Source organism: Panulirus ornatus, chromosome 38 (genome assembly GCF_036320965.1).
Source record: "Panulirus ornatus isolate Po-2019 chromosome 38, ASM3632096v1, whole genome shotgun sequence".
In the NCBI taxonomy this organism is placed as follows: domain Eukaryota; kingdom Metazoa; phylum Arthropoda; class Malacostraca; order Decapoda; family Palinuridae; genus Panulirus; species Panulirus ornatus.
This window is the reverse complement of record NC_092261.1, coordinates 13,422,697-13,438,359: the sequence shown is the minus strand read 5'-3', so window position 1 is coordinate 13,438,359 and position 15,663 is coordinate 13,422,697. Positions and strand designations below refer to the sequence as shown.

Genomic DNA, 15,663 nt, shown 5'->3' with positions numbered 1-15,663 from the left:
AAGTGTTCGAAGAAACAGTTCATAATCCACTCTACGTTTTTTTTTCTTTTTCTATCGGGCTTTTAGCCGTCAATTGGAGACGCAATTTATTGCCCATTCAGATGGCGGGAGCATTGCAGGCGCGCGCGCGCTCGCACGAGAGAGAGAGAGAGAGAGAGAGAGAGAGAGAGAGAGAGAGAGAGAGAGAGAGAGAGAGAGAGAGAGAGAGAGAGAGCACCCACCCCCCTCAGACACCGCCAAAAATACTGCACCAACAACATCATCACCCTACCCACCGAAAGCCCCCCCTCCCCCGTGCTCAAAGTACAAAGCCGGGCATCACCCATCCCTCCCACACACACACACACCCCAGCATGCAAACTACCGCAAGACATATTGCATAGTTTAAGGGCACCTCCCAGCGCCTCTTGCCACACGTCCTGCGCTGCCACACTAAGGGGAGTGAGGGAGTGTGTGTGTGTGTTTGTGTGTGTGTGTGTGTGTGTGTGTGTGTGTGTGTGTGTGTGTGTGTGTGTGGGAGAGCAGGGAGGAGGGGGCGTTTGTGAGGCCACCGTCTGGAAATATTGTCAGGCTCCCCGCGTGTCCAAGTGACGAAGTCTAGCTTAAGCCATGATTTGTAAGGGAGGAGGAGGAGGCTCGGGCTTGCCCAGGACACGGTGCAGTTAAAAGCTGGTGAGGTGGCGTAGACCCCGGGAGGGTGGGTTATTTGGGCGAAGTGTGTCAAGGAGTTATGCCACCGACGTGTGCTGAGAAGCGGCTCAAGTGCGTTGAGCAGCTTATATACTAGTTACTTTGCTTATAAAAGAAACGCCGTAGAGTAACACATAATCTAACAAATGTTATATTACTGACACATAATCTAACAAATGTTATATTACTGACACATAATCTAACAAATGTTACATTACTGACACATAATCTAACAAATGTTATATTACTGACACATAATCTAACAAATGTTATATCACTGACACATAATCTAACAAATGTTATATGACTGACACATAATCTAACAAATGTTATATGACTGACACATAATCTAACAAATGTCATATTACTGAAACATCTCACGCTGCATCTAAACGCTTTCACTTATACCTCATTAACTATTTATGATTCATCAACGAGGTAAATATATTACCTCGCATTGTACTCTACGGGAAATCATCTCCTTCTCCTGTTCATAGATCTCCAATATCAGTTCATGAACGGAAGGATTGCAGTATTTCATGAATGGGGAAAACACTTCACTCGCGACATCCTCCATTAGACCGGAACTAGAATATCTCTCTCCAGTTCGGTCACTGCTCTGAAAGAGGTTCAAAGAATCGACATTGAAGGTCCAGTGGAGGGCAACAAAGATAGCTCCAGAACTGAGAGAGCTGAGTTACAGGAAAACGGTGGATGCCTTGAATCTGTCAACTATGGAGGAGAGAAGAGTAAGGGGTGACCTGATTATGACCTTTTTTTTTTTAAGGTTTTTAGACCTGTTTGATGATGCAGACAGTGACCAGTTCTTCGAAAGACACGAAGAATACAACGCCAAGTGGCCATAATATGAAACTAAGCAAGAAACTTGTTAGAAAATAAGAAAAGACAGTGGATGAACAAAAATAAACTCAATGAAGGGACTACGCATGTGGAGAGCATTATAAATGTTTGAAATTGTGTGTCAGAAGAGAAAAGTTCAAGAGACGGAGCCGCCTACAAATGCGCTACCTCAAACCTAAATTTAAGAACATCAACGGAGCTTTCGTTCCTCTCACACCCACATGATCACGTCTGCTCTTCCTCCATCTATTCACCACACAACAGTGGCTACTTGAAAAGGTTAAAGAAAAGGATCATGCAAGTTCATAATCAGTCACTCTTACGTCACTTACAAAGAGACACTCAACATAATGATCGTCCAAAACCTTCTCCAACCATCATCTGGACCTCATCCAACAATTTTAGCAAGAAACGACTGCTCCAACCCCGCCATCGTCACTTCCTGTATCTTGATATCCCTCGTCCCCGAGTTGCAGTTCAGCAAGACAACCGCATGGGCGCCCACCAGAGCTTGTACAGAAAGCTACAAAAGTAGCCACATTCCAACCAATGGGGACGTCATCAATTCTCGGTAGACCGTCATTCCCAGTGTTCATGTAAAGACTCTCTCTCTCTCTCTCTCTCTCTCTCTCTCTCTCTCTCTCTCTCTCTCTCTCTCTCTCTCTCTCTCTCTCTCTCACCCGTCACTGCACTATAGTCCCAGTGTCTACACCGTGTGTATATTCGCCATCTAATTCATTCACAGATCATAAAGCCACTATGTATACGTATACGGGTTTTGATTTACTCGTTATATCACCTATCAAGTAAAAAAACGCCATTCGTGTTTATCTGCTGTTCTATAAACGCCATTCGTGTTTATCCGCTGTTCTATAAACGCCATTCGTGTTTATCTTCTGTTCTATAAACGCCATTCGTGTTTATATGCTGTGCTATAAACGCCATTCGTGTTTATCTGCTGTTCTACAAACGCCACTCGTGTTTATTTGCTGTGCTATAAACGCCATTCGTGTTTATCTGCTGTTCTATAAACGCCATTCGTGTTTATCCGCTGTTCTATAAACGCCATTCGTGTTTATCTACTGTTCTACAAACGCCATTCGTGTTTATCCGCTGTTCTATAAACGCCATTCGTGTTTATCTGCTGTTCTACAAACGCCAATCGTGTTTATCTGCTGTTCTATAAACGCCATTCTTTCCCCATCACACTACGAGACTTACCATATCACTCCAGTAGACTTTTCTTTTAAGAATAACATGAGCAACAGGGACGATCATTTCCCGCTATCTCGCCCTGGTGCTGAAGAGGCCGGACTGAAGAAACACGAGACATCGAGGCCATTCATGCCAGAGCCAGCACCACCCCCCTAAACCCCCATCCCTACCCATCTTCATGCAGCTGTTATCATTCCATGATGGTCCTTCCTCCTCCTCCACTCCCCAGCCTTGCCTCCACTCCCCCTACCCGAGCCTAGCCTCCTCCTCTCCCGGCCGCCTTCATGAGTTCCGGGTGATGTGTGTGTGTGTGTGTGTGTGTGTGTGTGTGTGTGTGTGTGTGTGTGTGTGTGTGTGTGTGTGTGTGTGTGTCTGATTACCATCTTTGACTGTCATCTTTGCTATGTGATGTTCTTACACTAATGTAGCCCCCCGTCTCTTGATCTCGTGTATGCAACATGCTCTCTAACCTGTGTATATACACACACACTGTAGCTTACGCCAGGTACCCATTCAGCGACCAGCAATAAAGGGGAGGATGAACAACGAGGTTGGCTGTCAGCCGGTTTACCCTGTGAATAAATACCAAAGTTTTACTTCAGTGTGTGTGTGTGTGTGTGTGTGTGTGTGTGTGTGTGAGAGAGAGAGAGACAGAGTGTCTGTGGTGACCCACATGACATTATGACTCGCCAACTGTGTAATTTTTCGTTTTCCATTCATCGCCAACAACTAATCTCTCTATCGAGGTACCTCATGCTCGGTACCTACAAATCACCTTTCTGTCTGTCCCCTGCAGATCTGCCTCACCAGCTGCGCATCTACAGCGCTGGAGGAGCGCAGGTGGAGGGCGCTGCGTCTGTGCAAGAAGGCTACCCGCTCACCCTCTCCTGCCGGGCCACGGGAGGTATGTGTGTATGTTCAACACTCCTCTTCCCTCAGCTGATACCCATATGGGTCTTTGCATGGTTAAAGGTCTTGTTCTTCAGGTGGTTAAAGGTCCGCGTTCTTTCACGTTGTTACAGGTCCCTTTGCCTTGCTTGCTCCTGATGGTCTTCGTCATTCTTCGTGTGATTTCTCGTAAGTTCCTCTAGTGGTTAAACCTCCACCTTTGTTCAGATGGATGAAGGTCTCCATGTCTCGAGTTCTGGTCTTCATAACTTGAATGAACTGGCGAGTTTTGGTCTCCACATCTCGAATGAACTGGAGAGTTTTGGTCTCCACATCTCGAATGAACCAAAGAGTTTTGGTCTCCACATCTCGAATGAACAGGAGAGGTTTGGTCTCCACATCTCGAATGAATCAAAGAGTTTTGGTCTCCACATCTCGAATGAACAGGAGAGTTTTGGTCTCCACATCTCGAATAATTTGGAGAGTTTTGGTCTCCACATCTCGAATGAACAGGAGACTTTTGGTCTCCACATCTCGAATGAACCAAAGAGTTTTGGTCTCCACATCTCGACTGAACAGGAGAGTTTTGGTCTCCACATCTCGACTGAACAGGAGAGCTTTGGTCTCCACATTACAGAGGAAAGAAATGTAATGATATTAAGCTAGAGATGGAGAGTCCAAGGAAGAGTCACCGGATTTATGTCGAGGTTGCGACAGTGAGTCTCTGACAGGCTGAATTTCTTTTCCAAAACGAAGAGTGAAGGACGATCCATATTCAACCCTGACAACTGAATTTCTTTCATAAAACGAAGACTAAAGGACGGTCTCATGGAGCAATCTTTCTCAAATATCAAAGAAGACTGGCGAAGTCAATCACGAAGACGTGTGTCAACTACAAGGAAACCAGAAAAACTTTGAAGATCATGGGGGAAAGGATTCAGTACAATAGTGGGAAGGAGTTATTTGGCGAACAGAGTAACTGGAAACTGGAGTGAATTATCCTAGGACGAAATTACTGTAAACACAGTTCAAAACATTAAGAAAAAAACGACCGGTTATTTATTTCGAAGAAATCGGAAGTGTTTCGTAAATTGACACTTCCCATCTATGAGACAGATAGGAACCTTGTAGCAATAAAAAGCTCGTCGCCGACCAAAAGATCTCCCGTCATCTTGTCTTCCTCAGAGTGGCTATGATCCTTCTTGTTCTGCAGACAGCCATGAACTCGCTTTTGATCTTCACCTCGTAATTGATCATCCTGTTCTTTGCCAGGCAATCATTGTTTCTATTATTACTCTTTCTTATTATTCTTTCTTCTGCCAGGCATCATTGTTCTCATAAAGACTGATTCTTTCATTATTCTTTCTTGAGGTATCTGAAAAGGGCTTTGTCAATCGAGGGGTTCGTCAGTATCCGTGGCCACAGGTCTCTGCCTCACCAGGTGGCTACAAGACATTCCAGTATCTTGGTTCCTTATGGGACTTATTCTTCAGCTTATTGTGGGGGGGTCTTTTCTTAGCGTTCAGAAGATTATATGTCGCATTATTCACATGGATTTAAGTTTCGTTTTTTGGATGTTTATGGATTAAATAGTGTTACGTGGGTGATTAAAGATGTTCCTTCTCTTCATTAGGCTATGTGTTGCTTCAGTAGGACATAAGAACGGTTGATACATGAGTGGGAAGCATGGGAGAGTCCTAGTTCATAAGAACTGATGATTTTCTCTTGCAAAGAATTCGGAAGTCAGTGGCAAGAGTGGGAGGCATGGCGGAGAAGGGATTTGTTTCCCCCGTGAACACATGCTGGCGGTGCCTGTGAAGATCAAATGGCCAAAATATCATAGTCGACTTTGTCCCTACGAGCGCTGCCAGGTAATCTGATATGACTCTTCTTTTTTTTTCCCCCTTTTTCATTCAGGTGAGCCTCTGCCGAACGTGACCTGGTTCTCGGGGTCATCACTACTCGACTCTGAGGCTGAGGAACGCCAGGTGGCCATCGTACCTTCGGTCGAGCCCATGACCAGGGCAACGGCGCCCTATGTAACCAACACCCTGCATGTGGACACCGTCACCCACGACCTTCTCACCCACACTCTCACGTGCACGGCGGCCAACACGCCCGTCCTGTCGCCTCTCAGCGTCTCGATCCTCCTGCAGGAGACAAGTGAGTCAGGCATATTCCGTGCAGGTAGTGTAGTCGTCTGGGAACTTGCCTTACAGAGCCGAGTGAGGGAAAACCGTGACCCCGGATAATTCAACAACCATGCCACAACAGCAGCAGGAACGCACGAAGAGATTAATGGCTCTTCTTGTCTCCAAATTCGGAATCTTTCGACATTTATGTGAACTAACATTTCTGAAGATTAAGTTCCTCAATCATGAATTTTCAATATGTTACGACTGACAGTCATTCACCGCGAGTGATTACATACAACATATGTGAAATGGTTGATTTTTTTTAAAATGTCTTATAAAAGGCTTGAGAGAGTAGTTGTGCATAAATGTCTTATAGCCTGTTACTTGCTATGTCCGACAGTTGCACGTAATCCCAGCCACGCAAAACCTAACACTTACTTAAGAACATCATGAGAAAGTTTACAGTACAAACCCGTAAATTTATTTTGCCTATCAAGAAGTGAAGTAAAGTAAGCAAATCAAACAAATCACCCTCTCTCTCTCTCTCTCTCTCTCTCTCTCTCTCTCTCTCTCTCTCTCTGTCATACACCAACATGTATCTCTGGTGATTTACGGTATCTTATTCGTTATTGCCTGTCTCCCACCCCCACACCCACACACGCATGAGAAACACACCAGTCTGCTTGTGTACGTCTCCCCACATCAACACCCCGTGTGTGTGTGTGTGTGTGTGTGTGGTGTGACTGACCTGGACCACAAGTCCCTCTCTCATCCCACCCGCCCTGGGTGCCGGTAACTCTGCTGCTCCTCCTCTTCTTCCTCCTTCAGGATCGCCGCTCGGGGTGCAGATGACGGTGCCGCCGGGCCAGCTTTCAGGAGGGCAGCAGTACGACATCAAGTGTGAGGCGTCGGGGGTGCGGCCTCCACCTGTCCTCTCCTGGTGGCTCCGTGGCCAGCGTCTCACCCACAACATCGAGGTGGTACGTCGTTCTTGTTCTCCTTATCGCGTCACATGTCCCGCGAGATCTTAATGGCCATCAGTGGCTTATACGTCATTAGACCCTTGAGTATGAAGACTCAACCCCTTGAGTACGAAGTCTTAACCCCTTGAGTACGACGACTTAACCCCTTGAGTACGAAGACTTAACCCCGTGAGTACGAAGACTTAACCCCATGAGTACGAAGACTTAACCCTGTGAGGTACGAAGACTTAAACCCGTGAGTACGAAGACTTAACCCCATGAGTACGAAGGCTTAAACCCATGAGTACGAAGACTTAACCCCATGAGTACGAAGACTTAACCCCATGAGTACGAAGACTTAACCCCATGAGTACGAAGACTTAACCCCGTGAGTACGAAGACTTAACCCTATGAGTATGAAGACCTCGCCCGTTGAGTGCATAGCATTCAAGGGGTTAATTCGTCGTACTCAAAGGGCTGTGTCGTCGCACTCAAGGTTGAGCTCTAGCCCCTACCAAACACACACGTCAACCATACAGACCGTCAGAGATGGTACAGACGCTAGGTATGGTAGACAGCAAACGCAGCAAAGCAGCGAGAAAGACACGACCCATTTCCTTCACTAATCTCCCACCAAAACTCCAATATCTCATATAACCATGACTACGTCAGCTATAAAATCCCTCCTTGGCACCACTCCAGTAGCACCAGCAGCAGCAGCTGGTAGTGGTGGTCAGTGCGACCGTCACAAGCAATTAGGAAGATAACAACGATATCCGAGGGGCGATATCTGTCCACGGGGCGGAATTCCTTGCGACACCGTCTCTACGCGCTCACCCTCCCTGCCGTTGACGCTCCTCATTAACTATCCTCTCGTCAACCGTGTCAATGATTGTTAATCAAGAGCGTTATTGGCATTCCATCTGTCACGACGCATCACGGAACACCCTCGCCCCCAATCTACCCACGCTCGTCGCCTGGCCATCAACACAAGGGGGACGCGCGCCATCAGAGATCTTATGATCATTTCCTTCGGCTTTTGTTAACATTCTTTGAAATGTCTTCGTTTTCGGAACCTTTTTCTTTTATCATACTATGCACTGGACCCCGATCATACAGATTATCATACTTCCCTTGTACCTATTATGTAAGTTTATGCTAAGTCTTGTAGCTATCATACAGTTCCATACTAAATCCAGGCGCTATCATACTGTTGATCATACTGTACTTGAACCTATTGTGCGATTCATTCTAAACCATGTATCTATCATGCAATTTATCATACTATACCCTCGACCCATCATTCAGTTCATCATACTACACCCTCGATCCATCATACTACACCCTCGATCTATCATACACTTCATAATACTACACCCTCAATCTATCATACAGTTCATCATACTACACCCTCAATCTATCATACAGTTCATCATACTACACTATACCGTCGATGTATCATACAGTTCCACGATGAATTTCGATCTCCTTTGTATTTGTGTCTGATAATTATCTTTTATTTTTGTTTTAATGTCTCGCATCAACAACCTAGAGTGAGTATCTCAATACCTTACAGCTCTTGGCCCACCCGTCCAATGTTAAGGTGGCTCCTCCACTCCCTCCTCCCTCTCACTGTTAATCTGGCTTATCCTTCCAGCGTTGAGTTGGTCCACCCTCTTTATCAGTAAGCAGGCCCACCTTTCCCGTCTTAACCTGGCCCATCCCTTTACTGTCAATTTGCCCCATCCCCCCTCCCCCCCTCAGTGTTAAGTTGGCCTACCCTTCAGTGTTAACTTGGTCCACCCTTTGTGTTAACTTAGTCCGTCCCCTCCAAAGTTAACTTAATCCATCCTTCTGGTGTGTTAACTTGGTCTATCCCTCGTTTTGACCTAGGCTACCTAGAGTTAACTTAGCGCTGGCCCACAATTTCACTGTTAACTTGGCCAACACCCCTCCAGTGTGTCAACTTGACCCATCCCCTCCTCTAGTGATAACTTAGCCGACCCCCACCCCTCCAGTGTGTCAACTTAGCCCACCCCTTCCAGTGATAACTTAGCTACCACCACCACCAGCATCAACCAGCCTCGAGCAGACGTCATCATCAACCACACCCATACACACAGGGTTTCACGAAAGCCCCTTTAACGCAAGTTGGCCTTCGATCTCCCTTACATTATTCACACCCCCACCAGCACACGCCTCCTCCCAGCTTCCCCTCTGCCATAAACTCCCCTACTGTAGGCATTTCACCTCCTGCCACCCCCATGACTTTTCTCCTCACCCTCCCGCCTCATCGACACCTCATATAAATCTCTGTTCCTCACACCTTCTCTTTCCCTTTCAGCACATGATCCGTCTTCTTCCTCCCCTCACACTCGAGTGTCTTGCCCCCAAATCGCACCTTCACCATTATGTCTCTCGCCTTCGCTATAATATGCAAAGGGCGTCGTTAAGAACAACCCACACGCGAGACAAGAAATCTACGATTTCCCTTCAGTTACCCAAACGTCCATCCATCCAGCTTGAAGCGAGCTGCCACGAAAGTGACACTCGCATCTCTAAAAGAGCCAGGAAGGTTCATGCCACTCAATTCTGAGCTTCAAGGTTTAAGGTATTACAAAGGAACTCTTAATCTTGAGTGGGGGGACTTTTGATTTAAGACGACCGCGCGTGTGTATATATCATATTTTTTCTTTGTCTCTTCTCTCTTCTCGCCAGCAGAGCCTCGGCGTGAACTCGACCGTGTCCCTGCTGAGGCTGGCCGCTACTGCTGGCAAGGACGGCGGCCTGCTGGAGTGCCGAGCCTCAGCCCCGACCCTCCCCCACCTCACCGCTGCCGCCTCCACCAGGCTCATCGTCCACTGTGAGTACCTGAGAGAGAGAGAGAGAGAGAGAGAGAGAGAGAGAGAGAGAGAGAGAGAGAGAGAGAGAGAGAGAGCCTGCCTGCCTACGAATATACTTACGATGACATTTTAGCAAACGGCAGGACTAGCGCAGTGCGCTTACTTGAGAGAGAGAGAGAGAGAGAGAGAGAGAGAGAGAGAGAGAGAGAGAGAGAGAGAGAGAGAGAGAGAGAATCCAAGTGAGACTCACTCACTCACACGTGATGCTTTGTAACCCGAGCGTGAAAACTCCGCTTAATACACTAAAAACACTGTCAGTCATTTTTAGTACTGCGCACCCCGAGCTCCTGGAAATAGTATGCGCCGTACATTTCGGAAGCGGAGAGATTAAAAATAGGATAATGCAATAGTCTGGTACCAAAGGCAGAGCTGATATTGTCTATTAGCACCAAATTAGCCGGGCCTTCAAGCTAGACGACACCAAAGACGTAAAAGCTCAAGAGCAAAAGTCTGTATATTTGCATGCGTGATGATAACGAAAGTTTTAGGAATTAGAAAAAAAAAAATATTTTACAAAGTTTCGAATTCCATGGAGGGATCTGAAACTGACTGAAGGTAAGGAGTTGCCTTCAGTTCTTTAGCGTGAGATCCTTTACCTTTCATCTTGATCCTATGCCGGATCAGGGCACAAGGTCAGGCCACACCTTTGACCAGGTCAAGTCAGGTAACAACCCCCTAGGTCAGTTTAGGCCATAACCTCTACGCCATGTCAGGTCATAACCCTAGGTCAGTTTAGGCCATAACCTCTTGGCCAGGTCTGGTCATAACCCTAGGTCGGTTTAGGCCATAACCTCTAGGCCAGGTCAGGTCATAACCCTAGGTCAGTTTAGGCCACAACCTTTGGGTCTGGTCGGGCCATAACATAGGTTAGTTTAGACCACAACCTCAAGTTAGGTTGGGCTACAACCTTTGATTAGGTCAGTTCAGAACAAGGCCTTAGATCACGTCAGGCCAAAACCTCAGGTCAGATCAGGCCACAACCTTAGCTCAGGTCAGGTCCCAACCTAGATCAGGTTAGTCCACAACCGTAGGTCACGTCTGGCCACAACAGCCCCCTTTAAACAGACAGGCCCCGCAGACCTTTCCCAGGTTTCCCTGGTTCATTCCATTCACACCAGGTCTCCTCCTGTGCAACATATCTCTCCAGTTCATTCAATCCCGAGCATGCCTTTCATCCTCCTGCATGTTCAGGCCCTCAGTACTCATAATCTTTATTCAGTCCATCCTTCCATCATCAATTTGGTCTCCTTCATCTTGTTCCCGCCACTTCAAATATATATATCCTCTTTGTCAACCTCTGCTCTCTCTTTTCCTCCATATGTCCAAAATACTGAAGTATATCCTCTTTTTATTCCCAAAAAGCTATCTTACCCTATCAATACTTACTCGATCGACCTTCCTCAAACCACAAGCTGTTCTCAAGCATTTCATTTCCAACACATTTACCCTCTTCCGTTCAGCCTTATCTATAGCCATACAACATCGTCGGGACTACTATACCTTTAGAAATATACATCTTTACCCGCCTTAATAGTGTGTTTTCACAAACATTTCTCAATTCTCCCAGAACCTTCGCCCCCTCACCAACCCTATGACTCAGCTTCTGTGGTTCCATTCACCGTCTTGTCTATTCTCTGGTATCTGAACCACTTCACTTCCTCTGTTATCTCCTTCCAAACTCACATCCCACCTAAACTGTCGCTATGCAGTGCTGAACAACCTTGCTTTTACTCGCATTATTCTCAATTTTCTCCTTTCACACACTCTCCCAAACTCTGTCGCCAACTTCTGCAGTTACTTACTCGAAACTGCCTCCAGTGCCGTGTTATCTGCAAACTCTATATAAATATATATATATATATATATATATATATATATATATATATATATATATATATATATATATATATATATATATATATATATTCCTCTGTGTGTTAAAGGCTGGCAATCTATTTCAAAGCAATTATTATATACGTCATTATCAACAACAACAAAAAAAACAGCAGTTTCTTTGTCCATTAACAAAACGAGACTTTCTTTGCCCATTCTCAATGAATCGATAGATTCTTTGTCCAATACTATATAGAAAAACTATGTCAAGAAAGAAAAAAAAAGATTCTGTCATAGAAAATACACTTCTAGTGCTAGTGACGCTTAGGACCTTAATTCCAATAAGGTTTCATTAGAGAATGATACTTGAGAGCGAAGTGACTTTGTCCGCAATTCCAACTTTGCGAAGACCTTGAGGTCTATTTAATTCAGAAGGCGACCTTTAAAGTGAGCGAACACGATCAATAACTGAATCTGTAGCTACTGTGTCTCTTTTTTGTGTGAGTGTGTGTGTGTGAGAGAGAGAGAGAGAGAGAGAGAGAGAGAGAGAGAGAGAGAGAGAGAGAGAGAGAGAGAGAGAGATCCACTGGAGCAGCACACGTAATATCCTGTACCAAAGCTGAGCTTCCTGACATCGTCCATTACTAAGATAAGCTGTGAGAGAGAGAGAGAGAGAGAGAGAGAGAGAGAGAGAGAGAGAGAGAGAGAGAGAGAGAGAGAGAGAGAGAGAGACGGACATGATAAGCTGAGCAGAAACAGACAAGCCAAAGGAACAAACTTCAGTCTCAAGAGGTAATTTGGTTAATTGGCTAATTAGCCTCATTAAACTCTTAACATTTTCAATATATGATTATCTAAAACCCAAATTGATTTTTTCCTCTCTCACACATCATGTAATATATATATATTTATATATATATATATATATATATATATATATATATATATATATATATATATATATATATATATATATATAAATTACCCCTAGGCCAATTTCTATGAAAGGTCCTGGAGTTACCCAGGACTTTTCTAAAGGCTCCTACGGTCCAAAAAAAGGCTGCACTACTTCCAGCAGCAAGGAGGTGTAGACTCCTTCAGAGTGAGTTCTTTGACGAGAGACTGTACTCGCAATGACACAACCTCACCAGAGAGGTAACTTTATGACTCGCTGTGTCACCTCGGCCAGGCAGAGTCCGGTAGCACCTATACATATATGAATATATCTATATATATTATAAAAAAATCCATCATTTCTCCTCCTCCTTCTCCTCCTCCGATAGATGTTCCAGAGGCGACAATCAGCATCGAGGGTTTGAGTGGCTTGGGTCACATGGGGGGCGTGATGGGCGGCGGAAGCGGCAGTCTGCGGGCGGGCGACTCAGCCACCCTCACCTGCGCCGCCCGCGCCAACCCGCCAGCCTACAACTTCACCTTCCTGTTCAACGTGAGTCAATCTTGTGTTTTGTTCACTATGTTCAAAAAAACAAGAAATGGGTATGAGCTACTTCTACTCTCTTGTTCAAGGATCTATATATATTACCTTGCTATGATAAGATCTGTTCAGTTTGTTCACTCGTTACAGTGTGTGTGTGTGTGTATGTGTGTGTGTGTGTGTGTGTCTGTGCCCTGTTCAACGCGGGACGTACTGCGTGGGGCGTTCACTATGTTCAACGTGAAGTTCAGTGGCTCAAGGTCATTGAACACCATCAGGGTCAACGGGCCACCTTGTGGTAGTGAGCGTTCAGTTGTTCAACGGATGACCAGGTGTTCTGTCTCCTTCCCCCCCCCAAAACACACACACACACACACACACACACACACACACACACACACACACACACACTAGCTCAAGGCTGGGTAAGTGACGCTTGTGTTTTGAGCGCCCACTTCAGTGGCTGTCAAGTCTCACTCCTTTGGACCGGGTTGCTGTCTTGACTCTCTGCCTCTCCTCACACACACAGAGGTGTTAGCGCTGGACTACAGCCACACAGCCTCTCCATCCCGCCCCTCACACTTGATAACACGTCACTCACAACACGTCACTCACACACCACGTAACTCACAACACGTCACTCACAACACGTCACTCACACACCACGTAACTCACAACACGTCACTCACAACACGTAATTCACACGGGTAACACACACACACGCAACTCACAACACATAACCCACAACACGTAACTCACAACACGTAACTCACAACACGTAACCCACAACACGTAACCCACAACACGTAACTCACAACACGACACGTAACTCACACACAATTCGTCCTCTCTCGTGATTCTACTACAGGTTCCCGCGTTAACGCTTTTGGCAAAGATCCTCTGGTCTTACGTAATATCGTTGATTATCAATGAAACCTCCACGATGGGTTATGTTTTGGATACATTGTTCAATATTAGTCGCGGCTCACGTGGGTCATGGCAAACCCCCGTCGGTAAGCAGGTCCTCTCTCTCTCTCTCTCTCTCTCTCTCTCTCTCTCTCTCTCTCTCTCTCTCTCTCTCTCTCTCTCTCTCTCTCTCTCACGCACCCCAGCCCTTGGTCCATTCACTGGACGATAGTCTACGCTGTCACACATCTCTCTTGGTGCACCAAACTGACGAGCAGAAGAAAAAAAGAGAGAAAAGAGAGAGAGAGAGAGAGAGAGAGAGAGAGAGAGAGAGAGAGAGAGAGAGAGAGAGAGAGAGAGAGAGAGAGAGAGAGAGAGAGAGAAATTGCTCCTCGCACTCATTTGCATATGGCCAGGAATTTCAGTTCACATTCTTTTCTTTTTCTCTCCTTCTTCGCATTGACAGATGGAGCCATTAAAAGCGCTGTCTTAACTTTTCTTTCCTCTATCTTTTTCTCCTCTCTCTCTTTTTCTCTCTGGGTCACAGGTGAAAATTGCGTGAAAATCACTGTTCTGAGGTCACTATCACTGTTCTGAGGTCATTAACGCTGTTCTGAGGTCATTATCACTTATAATCACTCCATTAAGGTCAACACCACCGCTAAAAAGGGCGTTACCATCCATCTAAGGGCGTTACCACCGCTCTAAGGGCGTTACCACCGCTCTAAGGGCGTTACCACGCTCTAAGGGCGTTACCACCGCTCTAAGGGCGTTACCACCGTAATGAGGGCGTTACCACCGCTCTAAGGGCTTTACCACCGCAATAAGGGCGTTACCACCGCTCTAAGGGCGTTACCACCGCACTAAGGGCGTTACCACCGCTCTAAGGGCGTTACCACCGCAATAAGGGCGTTACCACCGCAATAAGGGCGTTACCACCGCTCTAAGGGCGTTACCACCGCTCTAAGGCCATTACCACCACTCTAAGTGCGTTACCACCGCTCTAAGGGCGTTACCACCGCAATAAGGGCGTTACCACCGCTCTAATTGCGTTACCGTCCCTCTAAGTGCGTTACCACCGCTCTAAGGGCGTTACCACCGCAATAAGGGCGTTACCACCGCTCTAAGTGCGTTACCACCGCTCTAATTGCGTTACCGTCCCTCTAAGGGCGTTACCACCGCTCTAATTGCGTTACCGTCCCTCTAAGGGCGTTACCACCGCTCTAATTGCGTTACCGTCCCTCTAAGGGCGTTACCACCGCAATAAGGGCGTTACCACCGCTCTAAGTGCGTTACCACCGCTCTAATTGCGTTACCGTCCCTCTAAGGGCGTTACCACCGCTCTAATTGCGTTACCGTCCCTCTAAGGGCGTTACCACCGCTCTAATTGCGTTACCGTCCCTCTAAGGGCGTTACCACCGCAATAAGGGCGTTACCACCGCTCTAAGTGCGTTACCACCGCTCTAATTGCGTTACCGTCCCTCTAAAGGCGTTACCACCGCTCTAATTGCGTTACCGTCCCTCTAAGGGCGTTACCACCGCTCTAATTGCGTTACCGTCCCTCTAAGGGCGTTACCACCGCAATAAGGGCGTTACCACCGCTCTAAGTGCGTTACCACCGCTCTAATTGCGTTACCGTCCCTCTAAGGGCGTTACCACCGCTCTAATTGCGTTACCGTCCCTCTAAGGGCGTTACCACCGCTCTAATTGCGTTACCGTCCCTCTAAGGGCGTTACCACCGCAATAAGGGCGTTACCACCGCTCTAAGTGCGTTACCACCGCTCTAATTGCGTTACCGTCCCTCTAAGGGCGTTACCACCGCTCTAATTGCGTTA

General features: G+C 46.5%; 2 protein-coding genes across 3 annotated transcripts in view; one reads left to right on the top strand and one right to left on the bottom strand.

Annotated features, from left to right (window-relative positions):
* Window positions 1-15,663, bottom strand: part of Nup44A (nuclear pore complex protein Nup44A) — a 541,896-nt gene that overhangs the window by 358,987 nt on the left and 167,246 nt on the right. The window lies entirely within an intron of this gene.
* The window catches only part of LOC139760950 (uncharacterized), a 198,008-nt gene that overhangs the window by 146,712 nt on the left and 35,633 nt on the right, over window positions 1-15,663 (top strand). The window contains exons 4-8 of the mRNA XM_071684736.1: window positions 3,563-3,670; window positions 5,572-5,817; window positions 6,618-6,769; window positions 9,470-9,614; window positions 12,771-12,934. Of these exons, the coding sequence (XP_071540837.1) occupies window positions 3,563-3,670; window positions 5,572-5,817; window positions 6,618-6,769; window positions 9,470-9,614; window positions 12,771-12,934 (815 nt within the window). The remainder of the gene's footprint in view (window positions 1-3,562; window positions 3,671-5,571; window positions 5,818-6,617; window positions 6,770-9,469; window positions 9,615-12,770; window positions 12,935-15,663) is intronic.